Here is an 18170-nt window from a genome sequence, read left to right on the forward strand (position 1 = left end):
ATTAGATATTGTCTGAATTTTCATTTTTGGATGAACTACCCCTTTAAGGTTTGAGATTTTTCACAGGTCTGGGGTTTTCTACTAGACACTACTGCAAAAATCAACCTTGGTCCAAAAAAAATAAAAGCCATTATCACTCAGTGAAAGTCCATCTTTGTGAAAGCTTGTATTGTCTTACCTTTTTGAGGGTCTGTGGTGATCTGTACTCAGACCTCACAGTTGCTATAGCAAGAGAAAAAACAAGTCACACACAGATATATTGTCACACAAACCCCCAAATGGGTCAAGCTAGCGTGCCAGTATACACACATACAGGCAAACACACACAATTTTGATTTACCTTTAATCCAGTAATGTTACTCCTACACCAACCTGACAATGTTATGAGAGCTGTGCTTAATGAACATATACTTACAAAAAATGAGTTAAGTTACCTTGCTGGTAACTTGCTGGAGTTTTTTCTGTTGTACTTAAATATTATTTAAGCACACATTGTTGATGGACAAGGGATACGTCACAATACAGCGTTATTAAGGTCTTAAGGCTTTCCTGAGTAATAAATTGTGTCTATGGTTCAAGCTGGTCGTGTCTAGATGGGAACTCCAGACACGCAAAAAAATCTCGCGAGAGTAATCATTTAAACCCAAATTATGATATTTTCCTGACCTTAACCAAGTGTTTTTTGTCCCCAAACCTAAGCAGATCTTAACTACAGCGCCACATGTTATAAAACATTATTAGTAGTTACAACCTACACGAAAAACAAACCACGCGTACAAATCTCGCGAGAGTCTAACAAATGGAGGGTTGCCCTTTTGACACGACTCTCGCTTTAAACTGGGATGGACAATTGTCTCGCGAGACTTGCCACTCGCAGCACATTAGCACTAGCAGAAATGTTAGCTCAGCTGGCGTTTTTGTGCCGACCGACTGAATTTTGCCGCAAAGCAAACTGAATCGATACCATTTCAAAAGGTATATCCGAGGAACGGCAGAAGAGACAACGATGTAGCAGTTTGAGCGTCGTTCTTTTTCTTAGCTGTGTGTTGGTTTAGTGCGTGTGTGTTCTGTTATGTTTAGCATTATTTTTTGTTTTCAACGCCGCACCCACCATATTCATTTTTTATTGTGGGCTAGCTAGCTAACGACTGCTGGGAGCTAACGCTGGAGCAGCAGGTGTAACGTTATTTGACCAGAGAGCAGCCAGCAACGAGAAAGCGTCGCCGTGGGTTTAAATAGCTTACAAGCTCATTTTAAATTAAATCTGCGGATACTGTTCTTGCTGAAAGGCTCTCAGATTTATGCCACAACCTCACCAGCCTGTTAGTAGCCCAGTAAATAGTTCAGTTAGCTTGGTAACGTTACGGTGGTCATCATGACAGGTGAGAAGATACGCACCATGCGAAAGGACCACAACAAAACAAACAAAAATGACGAGATAATGGACACGTACGATGAGACCTCAAATGGGACTATCCCTAACGGTACCAGTAACCATTTCAAGTCCAACAAGGCTTTTCAGAAATCCGTCAAAACCTCGGCTCTGCAGCAGCAGCAACAGCTCAATGCAAACAACATCAACGGCAATTCATCATCTATTGGTACTGTTGTCAATGATAACAATAAGAACCCAATAATTCTGACAAATGAGGACTTGGAGTTCCCTGTTCATGAGTGCGTCTTCAAGGGAGATGTGCGTCGGCTCTCCTCTCTCATCAGGACCCACAGCATCTCTCAGAAAGATGTACATGGTAAGCTTTATGCTATCAACTACTTGTTTTTGAGTAATTTGTTTAGACTAACTGCATTGCATAATGGACATATCTCATATGGGACTGGGCGCCATGGCTTATAAAAGATATCTTGGTATTTTTAGGCTGTTCTGCAATGAGACGTATCCAGATATACACGTTTTTTTAAAAATAAGCAAACAGAAATGTAAACAGAGATTCCTGTCATATTCAGTGAATTCAAACAATATATTTTATCTAAAGTTAAGGGTAGATATGATCAGTGATAAATCGTGACAGTTTACTCCAGACTTGTTCTGAATGTTGAGGTGCACAGATTATTATTTACACATTTATATCTTTGTATGTTCAACCAACAAAGTGATCTGTCTCAGTATCTGTATATCCTTGCAATTGACAGAGCAATTGTTTTTCCTACAAAGTAGAGCTGCACAATTAATTGCAGTTGCAATAAAATGCAAAATGGCCAAGTGCAGTACTCAAATTGCAGAATCAGATCGCAATTTTTTGAAAAAGGAAAATGTATGAGAAAACAGCAATATAATGAGGTACTGTACAACTGCAAGTCTTGTTCTCCAGATGAAAGAAAACTTGTTTGTTTCAGGCCTCAGTAAATATCACATCATCACGACTTTATTTTATTTTTTCACTGAACATGAAAATTGTAATGCAAAGCTGATCATTTCAACTAATCATATTGCAATCGCACTTTCAGTCAAAATAATTGCAGTATAATTTTTTTTTACCAAATCATGCAGCCCTAGTTGATATCAACAATTGACATTTCCACTAGTGAGAAGTGAATTGTTGTGCAACCCTACCACAAAGCATCAAAATCATTTAATATTGACATGTTATTAATTAGAAAATATATTTTCACATTCTCATAGTGTACTTTTACTTTTCATCTGTCCCTCTTTTTTTAAAATTCATTGCTAAACTAAGTTTTATGAACTGTTCGAAGACCAACACCACCTCCCTTTTAGCTGAGGCATTTTGAAAAATCTGAAACTGAAAAAAATCTTTTATAAATTGAAAGATTCTGTTTTACATTGGAAATAGAAATTCTACAGTAAATATATACAAGTATATAAAAATAACCTTATGTTGAAGAGAATAGTCTTGGTCCATTAAATCAATGATTGAATAAGATAGACATGACTTGTATGCCAAGGTACTGTAATCATGGAGCTGACTTTGTTTAAATAATAACAAACAACTTTGGGTAGAAGAAATATGTTTTCATTGCATTATTTTTGCTTTCTTGAATATCATATTCAGATCTGGGTGCATGCATAAGCTCAAACATAAACATCTAAAGCAGTAAAATGCAACATAGACATTAATACAGAAGTGATATAAATCTAAAAACACAATAGTAAAACACAATCAGGGACCATTTTATTAGGACTTTAATTAAATGTTGCTGTATTACTTATATACTTCTATTAAGGATGCAGAGAATACAGAAATTTTACTTTGACTTAGGGCTGAGCGATATGGAGCATCACAGTATTTATGGATAAACAATATTGCAACAGTATTGTAGGAATGACCATTGGTGCTTTCCCAAAATATTAACACAACTAGAGTTTTGGTAAAGAATCATCAGTAATGTGGATGTAATGACTAAATGGATAAAGTTAAATAAATTACATCACTTTACTGTAATGCAGCCTTTAAAACCAGGAAAAGACAACACTTATGTCATATCATGATACAACAATATCCAAAATCTAAGACTATATCTAGTCTCATATCTTAATATTGAAAGAATATTTATATATCACCAAGCCCTAATCTCTGATCATGTGGAGTCGTTGATGTTAATATTCATATGTACTCAGTTGATCATTTATCATGCCTCTCTTCCAGGAAACACACCTCTGCACCTGGCTGTGATGCTTGGCCACAAAGGTAAAGCTGATAACAAGTATTGAACTTGTGTTTTTTATTTTAACAGCGTATTGTCATACACAGGATTAACCAAAATGAACAAAAAGCTTCTCAGAGGGTAATCTACTAGCCTCGGTTTGAGCCCAGAAAATTACACTAAATCTGCTGTGCTCCATGGCTTTGCATCTGTCATAATGTGGCTTTATTAAAGAGTATTTGGCATCCTCATTAAAGGCCATTTTCAGAGCACTTCAGTTCTCCTTCCATTTTTGGAGTAGCCTCCCTCCATTCTCCTGCTGCACTCAGCATGTCTTATCTGACCTCTGCAGTGTTGCTGTACTGGCTCTTCCAGTGCAGAAGTGGTAGTTGCTGATACTGTTGTCAATGATGACCATAATCAGTTATCTTACATTTGTCATTACAGAAAGATCAGTCGTAACATCCTTTGTATTGACCCTGGTACAAAGTAAATCTTAACATTTACCTTTTATATTTGGCATGGGCGCTTACTACAGTGAGAAGTACAGTGGTGGGAGGAGTGCCAAGATCTTTTACTTGAGAAAAAGTAGAAAAATTCTAGTTAATAAGTAAAATTACAGAAGTATTATCAGCAAAGTAATCGTAAAAGTAGTCATGCAGAATGGCTCTTTCAGTGTTATATCATCATAGAATATTATGTTATGCATTTTTTTCATTATAGAATATTATATTATGCATATTATAGTATGCAGTCACTAATGAATATATGTAAGGGCATAATGTTGTAGGTTGTCAATGTGGAGCCAATTTTATGTTTTGTATACTACTGGGTAGATTACTTATAGTTCTTGATCATATGATATAAACTTTTTTTTAATGTAAAAAGTAACTATCAGTGTAAAATATATGTATTGGAGTAAAAGCATATGTAGTGGAGTAAAATAATTAAGTCAAAAATAAAATTATCCTCTCCTGTTCCTTTTAAATGTGCTAAAGTATGCCTCATTTTTCCTGGGAAAATGTGAACACAGGCTTGTTTTATAGGATTTTAAAGAGAATCTGCCCTAGTGGCAGATAATAAGAATGACTACAGCAAATTTTCTTTCTGATGGTCTTGTTTGTGTATGTAGGTCGTATTTTTTATAACCAGTTAAAAACTCCTTGTAGTAGGTTTGAGTACAGTGCTTGAGTAAAAGTATTTACTAACTTTTCACCTCTGGAAAAGTGGCGACAGTAAACAGAACTGGCTTTAATCGCATTTGTCTTGATATTTTTGTGTGCTTTTCATTCAGAGTGTGCCCTCCTGCTGCTGGCCCATAACGCTCCTGTAAAGATAAAGAATGCCCAGGGATGGAGCCCTCTTGCAGAAGCCATCAGCTACGGCGACAGGCAGATGAGTAAGTTTCAGTATCAGCACAGCTCTGAATAGCTCTCTGCTCTCATAGAGTCTTCATATTTGGATGTGTTTATGGTTATCTCAATTGTGTACCTGCATCATATGCTCATTGTTGGAATATAGAAATTGAGCGCTGCCTCTCCGATGGGCCTATAAATTTATAACGGCTTCATGATTATGTCAGCTTTAGTCACTGTGTCTCAGTTCAACACTCTGACATCTGGAATGGCTTTCTGCATGAATGCTAATATTGTAGCAGTATTGGTAAATGTCAGCCTGATGGTTGTAGTGTGTTCAGCAAGTATCACATTTGGCTGAATTGCTCTGCTTTTTTGTATTGCCAACTGAATGATGGAATATATTTTCCTCAAGAAAAAGGAAATTATGATTTTATTCTCCCTTATAGTGAATGAATTGCAATACAAAATACCCCAGAACGAGCTTGATGTCTGTGGGTTATTTTGGGCAGAATTAATCACTTTCTTCCCAGAGTTTCTGTTGTCAAATTGGGGATAAAATCATCTGCATTGCTCTGCAGTTGAAATTCAGTGTGCAGTTTTTAATTTTAACCAATAAACCCTGAACAGCACTACTTCATTATTTTTGGTTAATAATGTGTCAGTCACTGACAAATTCTAATTTCATCATCTTTGTTTCTTACAAATTAGGCAAGTTATTAAGGCAAGTTTTTTTGTATACCACATTTTAACAAGTGAATTCAAAGTACTTTAGATAAAACATAAGACATCAAGACAAATGTAAGACAGTATAAAAAGATGTTTAAATACAATTAAAAGAGTTAAATGGAAATAGAAAAAAAAGCTGAACAGGAGAGTTATAATTGCAATGCACAGTAAGATATTAATTAAAAGCCTGAAATTTGATTTACTAACTTTAGAGGATGGTTTGGATGGTTCATCATGTAGCAGAAGAGCAGAAATGGTATTTTGGCCCTGAATACTGTTGGAGGTCACAGCGTATGTGTGAGTGTTAGTGGAACCTTTTTATGAGTCATTTAATTGTTGAGAGGCGGCAACTGCTGTCCGGCTGGTCCAGCTAAAAAGCTAAAGGTGGGGATTTTCTCTGAGCGCTCGTCATCCAGATGGGCTGGAACGCAGCCTGAGCGATGGCTTAGTGTTGGGAAGCCCTGAGCTTACAGCCTGGTCACTCCCCTGCTTAATGATGCCACTGCTTTTAGATCTGACATCCAGTGAAAAAGAGTCAAATGACATGTGAAAGGCAGCAGCTAATGCCTTTGGGATGAATTCACTGCTCTGTCCTTTTTTAATGTCTGGTGTTAATTTTATATACTTAACTAAGGATAATAGAAAAGATAGAGGCCAGGCTGAGCATCTAGTAAAGGGACAGAATACTAAATCATTCATCTCTATTTTTGTGACAAAGCTGACACATTTCTCTTACAGCTGTTTGGCCATAGGTCTGCACAATTAATTGAAATATTATTGCAATCTCAGAAGCTGCAATTTTTTGATAAAGGTGTAACAAAACAGCATTATAATGAAACACTGTTCTCTCCAGATGTAAGAAAACATGTTTGTCTGGGACAGACTCAAGCTAACCAATTAATTAAAATTTCATCAAAATCACATTATAGCCTACAGCAATTTTCAAATCGCAGGAGACACAATATTTGTGTCAAAAATATAATTTTAGGTTAAACAGTGTCATACTGCGCAGATGTCCTGTCCTACAAATCCTATTCTACAAATTTGGGAAACAATTTTTTGGTGCTGATCCTCACAAAAATCACTCCATAGACAGTTTATGCCCCTGTACAAATTGTTTTATTTATTAGTGGTTGTATATAAAGGACAAAGACTTGAGTTAATTTTCATTTTTAATCTAGGGGTGAAAGCTCTATTAAATACCAGAAAATAGCAAAATATGCCCATCAGGTTTTTCAAAGTCATTTATTCAATTATTAATTGAGTTGTAGGAATTTTCTGTCCCAGGGTGAGCAGACAGCATCCTTTCCCGCTACAGCCTGTGATGGACGTTGTGAGGCCCAGTAGTTTGAAAAATGACCCTCAACCTTGTTAGTATGCGTCCCAACTCTTCGTGCCTGCTGTGGCAGGCTGGCTTGGGACTGGGACCAGGAGTTTTGCTTTGAGAAGGTCACATCATTCTTGAGGGTGAAGGGGATGCAGAGAGGGGGCTGGGTACATTCACACCATCAGCAAGGACATGCAAAGAAAGGCGCAGCTTAATTTAGATTTAAATAACATGCAGCAGCACACAGCTGGCCATTACTTAGTGAGCGGGACACATAGAGAACAATTTGTGCTTAATGTCAAATGTGTGTGCTATAGCTTTTCATGAAACGCTGCAGCCTGGTCATCAGTCACCACCTCTCACTTTTACACATGTGCACATTGCGTCAGCAGCTTGCTCGCTGGTTGTCTCAGTGTGCAATGACGAGCTGACCGAGTGTAGCAAGCGCCTCATCAGCATTTCTCTCCTCAGTCATGTCCATTCTCAGCACAGCGTTCCCCCTCGGTCAAGATAACCAGCGTACATCTGAGATACGTTGATCTGCTGTGTTCCATGTTATTAAGTGGTTGTTGGTCACTTTGTATGAGAGAGAGAGAAATATGCTCCTCACAAGACAGTGAGTTCAGCTGATCCAACAATCCATATATGAAAAATGACACTTGTGTACATGAATTACTTGTGGCAGAGTAGTGATGCTTCCCCATGTGTTAGGGTGTAGCAGCAGCACCATATTAAAATCTTACTGTGCACTTTACTAGAGCTTGAATGTTTAGTTGTTTGATAGATTAGTCGATCCCCAAAAAATGATTACTAAAAAATGCTAAACATTCTCTGCTTCCAGCTTCTTCAAAATGAGGGATTGCTGCTTTTGTTTCATACCAGTAACTAAATATTTTGGGTTTTGTTTGGGTTTTTTGGACTGTTGACCCAACAAAACAAGATGAAGTTTGATATCCATCTTGCAATTGTGGAAAATGTGAGGGTCATTTGTCACTATTTTCTGACATTTCATAGACAAAACAATTAAGAGAATGAATCTGGGGTAGGCAGTATATTTTTGGTGTCACTGGGCAGAATTTGTCATTTTTTTGGCAAAAGTTCTATAATAGCACGTAAGTATAATGTAACTCAAGAGGTCTGAGAGAAAACTAGACCTCTTCCCTTCCTCTTGGCTGTGGTCAGGGTTTAGAATATCCTGCCTGTAATGGCAGACTTTGGTCAATCACAATTATAAAAAAAAAGTTGTATTACTATTATTTTGACTGAAAAAAAGCTATTCAGATTGTGATGATGTGATATTTGTTGGGAACTGTATCAAACAAATGTTTTCTTTCATCTGAAGAAGGGCTGCACAGTTATTCATAATATTATAAGAACCACAATATGGCCGAGTGCAATATCACAGAACCAGAACCGAATCAATTTTTTTATTGTACTGCTATTGTAATATAATGCTGCAGAGTTGCTCTGGCCTAAAAATCTTGTTCTGCAATGAAAGAAAACATGTTTGTTTGGTCCAGATCTCAACAAATATTACATATAACATTTTTTTTTTAGTATAAATGAAAATTGTAAGGCAAAAATTATAATTCCCACTAATTATACCACAGTCACAATTTCATTAAAAAAAGTCACAATATGGCTTTTTTTACCATATCATGCAGCCCTAATCTGAAGAACAACATTTTTTTCTCACATATTTTTCCTTTTTCAATATATTGCAACATTTTTGTTCTGGTTCTGCTATTTGGATATTGCATTTGGCCATACTGCGATTTCAATAATATTGCGATTAATTGTGCAGCCCTAGGTGATATGTTGAAATTTTACAATCAGCTACAAACAGCAACCGACAATTACCAATATATTGCAGGTGTGTGTGTGAAGTGGTCATCCACCCCTCAATCATTCTTCAGGATCAGTGGATTTGTACTGTGCCCCACCACCCACCCACCAAAAAAAACAAAAAAACAACCAATATATTCATCCAATTACTCAACCTGAATTCAAAGGTGGATTTAAGAATTTTGACCTCATACTTAAAAACTGTGGATGTACTAGCCATCATCCATTGTCTAATCTATAACTGAGTTGTTTTCTCTATCTTCTTGTTTCCTCAGTCACAGCAATACTGCGGAAGTTAAAGCAGCAGTCCAGAGAGAGTGTTGAAGATAAGAGGCCAAAGTTACTGAAAGCTCTCAGGGAGGTGAGGATCACACCGGCTTCACCATCACACCAAACTCAACTGCTGCCATCACTGAACTTTCACTCTGGCAATAATCATTTATTCTAATTAATGCCTGCAGAGATTTTGGAAATAAACCAGTCTTTCAGGATGAATATTCATTGCTGAAATGCATAATATGAAATTTTCACTGTACTTAACTTTTCTTCTGACCCACAAAGTTATAATTGCATCAGTATTTGTTGAATCCTTTCGTCAGAAATGTTTGTATCTTCTCTGTAGCTTGGAGACTTTTATCTGGAGCTGCACTGGGACTTTCAGAGCTGGGGTGAGTTTTCATATTTCACACCAAAAAGTTGTTTATATGCCCCTTTCTCTGTCAACACAAAACTAGAGTATGAAATACTTGTTCGTCAGCCGCAGTTAAATTTATTCACACTCTCTCTTGTGTTTTAGTGCCTTTGCTTTCCCGGATGCTTCCATCTGATGCTTGTAAAATCTACAAGCAGGGAATTAATATCAGGTAAAATGTCAAATACCACATTAAACCTGTTGCTGTGCCTATGAGAGAATCTAATTCACTGAGTTTTTTAAGCAGAAAATGGTTGCTATCCAGGTCGAGGACTTCTTTTAGATCTAAAAAGTAGGACGTAACATTCTGCTCACACTCCCTCTCCTCTCTCTTGATTTAGACTTGACACCACTCTCATAGACTTCACTGATATGAAGTGTCAGCGTGGAGATCTTAGCTTCATTTTTAACGGCGATGCTACACCCTCCCAGTCCTTTGTGGTTCTGGACAATGAAGCAAAAGTGTACCAAAGAATACACCACGAGGTGAGTGAGCAGTATGACCAGTTTCACATTGTGTCATCAGCTGTTTGACATGAGCAGCACTGCCTGACTATCGCTGTCTTTGTCCCGCAGGAGTCAGAGATGGAGACGGAAGAAGAGGTGGATATTCTGATGAGCAGTGATGTCTACTCCGCAACTCTGTCTACCAAGTCCATCACGTTCTCTCGTAGTCAGATTGGCTGGCTGTTCAGGGAGGATAAAACAGTAAGCTTTATGGGAAAAATCATCACTAAACATACTGAAACTGAAAAACAGTGTTAGTTTAATAAAGAAAGGTGTATATAAATAATGAAGCCAAACACTGGGAATCATTAAATTGCAAAACATTAATTTTAAAGAGGTCATAAAGCTGCATTTTATACCAGGTTCAGACTACACAATGTCAGCCCAATTATAGGCCAAACCAACAAAATACAGGGTGTCAGGAATGAAAATGGATGAAGGGCGCATTTTAGTGTGTAGTATATTACTTAATTTGTTTATTTGATAGGAACAGGGCAGGTTATTGAACATCTATAAAAATCCAAGATGTAAACATGCAGGATTTTTAGCGAGAATGCAGAGACATTTCAGATAGAGATACAGAGATTTTACAAAAGACAAAATATATTGTGCAACATGTCAAGTTACAAGTGACCAACATCTGGGAGGCCTCACCACATCCTGACAAAAAGACCATAACATGGTCCAAACATTGATCAGTAGGAGCACAGATCACTCTTCATGTACAGTTGTAAACATGGCAAAACGAAAGGTTGTTGGTACTTGGGGTGGGGGTGAAACAGAAAAGGTCAATGTTGCTTTTTCTTTTTTTCTTTTCATTGGCTTGGGGCCAGCATGTAGTCTGTCATGTCTATCAGCCAAGGCACTGTAAAAGTTTAGGACTCTATAATTGCCTAATCTGACACAGTAAGCATTGTAACAGACAGAAATATAATTTAGTTTGAACCCAACATGAAAGTTTCCAATAGTTTATTCCTGTTTGTGTCAGTCGTAAAGTTGTAAGTTAATAAGTTAATACAGCCACACTTAGGGCATGTTAAGCTCTGCAAATCATAGTCTCTCAAACAAATAATGGGCAGAGGCCTGGTTGTTTAGATCAGTACTTTTATTCTTTAACCCCTTAAAATGGGCCAGCTCAAAAACCAGGGAAAGGATAGAAAAATCATTTTATTTATTTGTGCCAGTTTTGTCTTTTTTTTCCACCCTGTGAATTATCACATGAGCCTCAGGTTTGCCACTGGTTTAAAAGCTCCTTAATGCAAATGAAATATCATCATATTTCTCTGTACAACCTGTTTTATTACACTATGAATTTAAAATATCTGTGTGGACCTAGTTGCTCTGTTCAGTGGTTTTTTAAACTTGAACAGAGATTTGTCTTGCTGTGGGGTTGAGAGAAGAAGGGAATTTAAATGTTTTGTCTCCTGAAAAGTTAGTACAGTCCTCCCCTCAGGCTGCACCTTGGCACAGAAGTAGTATTGAAATTCACTGGGTAACTTATGCTGAAACTCCACTGTCTGTCTGTTTTCTGTACAGGAGAGGGTTGGAAACTTCCTTGCTGACTTCTATTCAGTGAACGGTCTGGTGCTGGAGTCACGGAAACGGCGAGAACACCTCAGTGAGGAGGACATCTTGAGGAACAAAGCCATCATGGAGAGCTTGAGTAAAGGAGGCAGCATCAGTGAACAAAATTTTGAGGTGAGAGAGAAAGAATTCAGTGTTCTGTCTTCGTCTACCGATGGTAAATAGTATCAGTGCCCTGAGGACTGTGAATATGCCACTGACTGATATTTTTTTTGTCCTCAGCCTGTGAGAAGACAGTCCCTCACAGCTCCAGCACCCAACACAATTTCTTGGGAAGAGTACATCACTGCAGAGCACGGAAAGTAAGCATTGTATTTTCTACAGTTTCAACAGTCGGTCACAATTATCAGAACTTTAATCAGGGCAGTTGCAAGAAAACCTGAGTTTGAAATGCTTGTGAGACATCATGGATTATAAAATGGAATTTTTCTATCTCTTCCCACCTTCAGGCCACCTCATCTTGGGAGAGAACTTGTGTGTAAGGAAAGCAAGAAGAACTTCAAAGCTACTGTAGCCATGAGCCAAGATTTCCCTCTCGGCATCGAGTCGTAAGTACATCCCTTCCTCCTCAGATCTGTTTACAAAGCATTCTGCGCAGATTGATCCTGGGTGGATTCACTTGGGATTTTAGAAAAAGGGTAGTGTAGAGATGAAATAATTTGGATCAGATAATTGGACCAGGTAGACATCAAGGGTTTCTCTGATTGTATTGGGGACACACTGATGAGATGATTGCACATCAGCTGCTCCACCATGTGACAACAAAATTACAGAGTTCCTACATTTCAGTCTGACTACACTGGGCCACCTTGTTACCTGTACTTGAGCTAACCCTGTTATTTCTCTCTCATTTCGTATGCACTTATGCTTTACTTCATGTGCCTTCCTGCTTGTGCCATTTGTTCCAGGTTAAGTTTGTAAATATAAATATTAGAGCCTGACCTTTACAGGGTTCCTACAGGACCAGTGTGTAAGATTTAGTGGCATCCAGTGGTGAGCTTGCAGATTGCAACCACTTCACCTCACCCTCCGCTTCCCAACATGTAGGAGAACCTACGTTGGCTGCAAAAAACTCGACCACTGTAGAACCAGTGTTTGGTTAGTCCATTCTGGACTGCTGTAGAAACATGGCAGTGCAACAGGAAGCCTCTGCAGAAGAGGGTGAACGCTCTCTGTAGATATAAACAACTCAGTGTAGGGTAACAAAGTACAAAAACACAATGATTATTATTTTCAGGTGATTATGCACCAATAAAAACATGCTCATTAATATTATATTTTATACATGTATTACACACAAGCTGCAACATTAATCTAACATTGAGGTTTGTGTAAAGTTCTTATTTTAAACACATTATACATGTTACAAAATAGTTATTGAGAGCATGTTAAAAGATGTAGTCATGAATTGTGGCCTTAGACTGTTAAACTGGTGGTCACAATTTATGTGTTCAGAGCCGTACGTCCTGTAACGCTATACAAGTCCCACAAACCAACACATGAACTTTGCGTATGCAAATTTTATATACTTAACAGTTTCATTCAAATTCAGCTGAGTGGTTAATAAGACATTTTCCTGGTGTGACAAACAGATATTTATTGTTTCTTTATGCAGAATTTAATCTCTATCATGATTTTGCCTTCCCACAATTAAATGAACATGATCGACTTGAGTTTAAAATGTGTGTTCTGCTAACAGAAAACTCCCCAACATATTGAGTGTAACTGGAGTGCCAAGCTGTGCAACATATCCTGGATGTTGTGGCTTCAGAGTAGAAGAGTAATATACAACAAAAAGCTGATAGTCGAAACCAGATGTCTGGAGGAGGGGACATTCAGCTACTCATTTGAAACAATCGTCATCCATTGTTTGGAAGTATTTCAGATCTGGGGCAAGTGATTAAAAAAAAGACCACACACTGCAGTACAATGAATGAATGAAGATCAGGAAGAATAATGATGGTAATGCTACCTCACTGAATCCGTGTCCTTTTCCAACCTCAACTAGACGTACATAACAGCAAGTATTGTTTGTTTTGTTTTGGTTTATTTATTTTTGTAAACCTAATGATTTTCAGACTGAAATAAACAAGGTACATACTGTGCAGGACATTTTTACAGATGGAAAAAAAAAACTTGTGCTCTCTGGTGGACAAACTATGTAATGATAACGCTGTTTCTAAATCACCTAAACAGCACCTTTTTACTGCAACTTTTTAAGACTGATAGATCTGCTTTAAAGTAATATTGGCCAATACATCTGCTTGATTGATTTATCAGTCAGGCTGTAAAAGATAAACGATCTGTGCCTGCTGCTGGTTGTTTATTGCACAAGCTTTCCATTTCCCTGGTGATGGAAGTAGAATTGCCAAAATGTGCATAGATAAAGTGTAAATCACTGCACTACTTTAAATGACCATTTATTGTCTTGAAAAGAAAGTGTGATTGATAAACATTTTCTTTTTTGTTACATGCAGGAAGAATAAGATAAACTGCGTTTTTTTAATCTAAGTTAATTTTATGCAGCTAAGATCAACGTGAATTTGTCTTAAGAAGTCCTGATCATGTAAGGGAGAGGCGTAATACACTGAGGAGATGAGGCGGTCGGCCTCAAACAGGACATGGTTTAGGTTTTGCCTGTAATGGGTTACAGGCAGTGATATAGCAGTGAAATGTTGCTGGAACTTAATGCAGTAAATTGCTTTATCTCTTCTACTGGATGAACCTTAATGGAGCCAGCAATAAAACCACACCCTTTATAATAGCTAATGGATTTTTAATTGGATTTTTTTCTCTTTACATTCTGTTCTGTGTAATGTAAAAAAAAAAATGCTGTACTTAACTGCTGCTAAAATGTTCATTTGAATGTCATTAATCACCAAAAAGAGACCAATTGTAGAGAAATTATTTTGTTTTCCAGCAGACACATTATCTTAAGTATTGAAAAAATAAATTTTACCTTCCCGGTGGTTTTAATTTTCAGATCCACTAGCTTTCATTCTAACTGTTCATACAGCTGGGAAGCAAGTCACTACTTGGTGTGATAGAAAACCAGTGTTTGTCTGGACCCTGAGGAAAACCTCTGTCAAAGCTGATATATCAGGATACAAATGACTAATTTATTCCAATAGTTTCCAACCTGGGGTGGGAAACCGCCAGTGGATCACAAGATAAATCACAAGATAAGTGAAGAGGCTAGATTAGTAACATTTCTGCTAAATCTATTTTGGAGCCATGGTGGCGTTGGTCTGTCAGTTCACCACTTTGGTTCAGTCTGAAGTTTTCAATTACTTTTAGATGTATTTAGGGATGTACAATAAATATCAAAGTGAAAGGAAAGTCTTTAATGTCATTTATTATTCTGATAATGACATTATTAGCTCATAAATGTCTGATTTGACTGATTATGTTGAAGCATTTAATTGGAATTCTTTGACAAAGTATGTTTGTAAAGTTTTTTTTTATCTACTAGAAAAAAATAAATGAACAAGGGTCAGAGCTGTTCTTTTTGTTGTAATAGCGAAGTTGGTTAGTTTTGGTTCGGTCAGAGTTTTGAATATTAAATCATCCATATTTGCTCAACTACAGCTTAACCTTTCTTACCCTCAGGTATGCATAAACTACAGGTTACATATGAACTTCTTAAAAGATGTTAAATCTATCATCTTGACATCGGACATGAGAAGCAGGTCATTATCTCTTAAAGGTATCAGCTGAAAAAAAAAATCCATATTATTAAAAGAATTTATCCTAATGACTTTAATGATGCCCTCACATATTGCAAAGTTTTCACTTATTCTGTGCAATATCTCAACTTGTACTGGATGTATTGGCACAAAATGCACATTTGTGTTTTGTTGTGAAATAATGAATGATTCATAATCACTTTTCCTCTAGTGCCACCATCAGGTCATTTTAATTTGTCCAACAGTCAAGTCAATTTTATTCATACAGTGCCAAATCATAACAAGTCTTCTCAGTGCTCTTTTCATATAGAGCAGGTCTAGACTGCACTTTTTCATAATATTATTGAGAGACAGACAATAATTCTCAACAAGAGGAAGCACTAAGGCGAAAGTTTCTGTGGCAAAACTTCTTTCACAAAGCAGAAATATAGCCAATACTTGGCTTTATGACCAAATACCTTGAAAAACTAATGACATTCAAATTAGTCTCAGCTGTTCTTTTTGTTTAGTGCTCATTAGCAAATGTTAGCATGCTAACACGCATAAGTAAAATGGTAAATGTTTTGCCTGTGAGACATCAGCATGTTAGCAGCATTTTCATTGTGAGCATGTCAGCAGGCTGACATTAGCATTTAGCTCAATGCACCACTGTGCCCAAGTACAGACACACAGAGCTGTTAGCATGGCTGTGCTCCAAGTCTTTTACTGTCTTCTTCTCTAATCATTTCTACTCATTATCTCTACACTCTGGAATTGTCTGTTTTCGTCTTGTTAAATTCTTGCCTACTCTATTTTCAAGCACATTGAGTCTACGCCTCTCCTATGAAATGTGCTGAACAACTTGACTATAATATTGTCTGTGCCTAACAGGAAATCTGGCAAAAAACTGTGTGTGATAGAAAACTGCTGACTAATGTTCTTCTGCCTGCAGCTTACTAAACGTGTTGGAAGTCATCGCCCCATTCAAGCACTTCAACAAACTGCGGGAGTTTGTTCAGATGAAACTTCCGCCTGGGTTCCCAGTCAAACTCGGTATGTGTGCGTCAACCTACCACTGTGTTCCTGTGTGAGTGGGCGAGCTCGTGGGGAGCGATCCCAAAAATAACAAGTTTTCTTCTTCTCTCGCAGACATCCCAGTCTTCCCCACAATCACAGCGACTGTCACATTTCAGGAATTCCGCTATGACGAATTTGAAGAGTCAATTTTCTTCATCCCTGACGAATACAAAGAAGATCCCAGTCGCTTCCCCGACCTCTGACCTGTAAACACGTGACGCACACAGGAAACGACCAGCGAGCTGATACGTTCGGGAGGTGGGAAACAAAAGAGGAATTCTGTATTGTTTTATTCATATATATCTATATATATTATCTGTTTAAAAGAAAAAAAAGGGAACTGGTCGAGCTGATCAGTTATTGTTCATTTTGCTGATGGATCCAAAGCAAATCAATGCAAACAGATCACTTAAAGATGCATATCGGCAGTCGTTTTTCTGTGAAATGAGTGATTGCTTTCATTGTACTCGCTGTTCACCACCTGAGCAGTTAAAGCCGCTGCTCTGTGCTGCTGCTGTTCTCTCCTGTGAAAGCTGTCAGAAGACAGTCTGGACTCTTCATCACTATTTTAATATCTCCTCCTCCTCCTCCTTTTCCTCCTCCTCAAGGACTGACGACTGAATTCTCATTCTTGAGGCTGCACTGACACTGTTCATGTGTAAATAATTCACGTCTCATCTGTAATTCATAGCAAAAAAGAATCACAAATATAGCTATATCTTCAAACTGAGCTTAATATTCATTTATAAATGATGTACTATATATAAATATATATACTCAAAGGAGTAACACTGTGTAGCAATACATTTCCAGTACTTAAGAATGTTTTTAACCAGCTGGGAGAAGGTTAGGCAGAAAAAAACACATTCTTAACAGTTCGATATCCAAGCCTTTTCCCCTGTGCAGGACGCCGTCTCCTGCGTTTTCAGGTTCGCTCATGTTACCTCTCGGCTGTCTCCATGTTTGTCGTGATAGTATGGACTCTGTGCTCCGTGTGAGTGAGTAATTGTACTGTATCGAGGGTTGTTGTATGTACGTTTGTGTGTGGGAGAACCCAGATGGGATATCAGGTAAACTGTTCTTAGTTTAATACTGCACTGATACTAAGTATATTTAAGGCATGCTACGGCTGTGTTGGCCTACTGGATCACATGCATCTTTAAAGATATATTCTCTGAACATTTGTTACATTACCTGCAGACTTACTGGTATTTAGCTTAAGGAAAAATTGTAACACTAACACTTTGAAACACCTTTTAGTGCTTATAAAATCTCTCCTTGATGGTAGTCTGCGCATATTTTTTCCTGTTTTTTTTGGGTTCTGTTTTTTTATTTCAATCCAAGGAGAGTAAACTAAGCTGTGAAGTTGATACTGCTGGACATCCCAAAACTGTCCAGATGGAAAACGATCTGATCCACTGAGTTGTCTCTGGCTTCAGCTAATATGTACTGCAACCATAACCTACTTCACATCCCTTTAAATAAAGCACCAGCATCATGTTTCAACTGACTTTGTGCAACTATAATAAAAAGACAGTATTGTATATGAGGCTTCCGAAAGAGGGTGGGCCATGTTCATTTGTCAACCATCACACATTCTGCTATGCTAGGCGACTTTCATATATCTGTGGGAAATAAGGGCTGATTTATGGCAGTAAGATTATTTTTAAGAGGTGTCACGATTCAAAAAAATCTACCATCCGATTTGATTTTTCAATTTTTAGGTCACGATTTGATTTAAACTTTTATTTTTCAGTGCTGACAGC

The 18170-nt window shown here is 37.6% G+C and overlaps 1 protein-coding gene across 1 annotated transcript; it reads left to right on the forward strand.

The window, feature by feature from the left end:
• The first annotated feature begins 883 nt into the window (after positions 1-883).
• On the forward strand, positions 884-17964 carry LOC146317735 (ankyrin repeat domain-containing protein 13C-like). Its single transcript, XM_084732609.1, has 13 exons — positions 884-1751; positions 3627-3668; positions 4919-5023; positions 9156-9241; positions 9503-9548; positions 9677-9743; positions 9913-10057; positions 10148-10279; positions 11615-11776; positions 11885-11964; positions 12112-12210; positions 16280-16380; positions 16477-17964. Exons 1-13 carry the CDS (start codon positions 1376-1378, stop codon positions 16605-16607), a joined length of 1572 nt encoding a protein of 523 aa, XP_084588735.1. The 5' UTR covers positions 884-1375; the 3' UTR covers positions 16608-17964.
• Positions 17965-18170: the final 206 nt, after the last annotated feature.

This window comes from Lutjanus erythropterus, chromosome 12 (assembly GCF_056507025.1).
Source record: "Lutjanus erythropterus isolate fLutEry1 chromosome 12, fLutEry1.hap2, whole genome shotgun sequence".
NCBI classification, from domain to species: domain Eukaryota; kingdom Metazoa; phylum Chordata; class Actinopteri; order Lutjaniformes; family Lutjanidae; genus Lutjanus; species Lutjanus erythropterus.

Bases quoted from the DNA above. Each gene is read 5' to 3' on its own strand.
- LOC146317735 (XM_084732609.1), top strand. From the start codon at position 1,376: ATGACAGGTGAGAAGATACGCACCATGCGAAAGGACCACAACAAAACA. The intron at 9,549-9,676 runs GTGAGTTTTCAT...CTTGTGTTTTAG, and splicing joins CTGGGACTTTCAGAGCTGGG to TGCCTTTGCTTTCCCGGATG. The intron at 11,777-11,884 runs GTGAGAGAGAAA...TTTTGTCCTCAG, and splicing joins TCAGTGAACAAAATTTTGAG to CCTGTGAGAAGACAGTCCCT.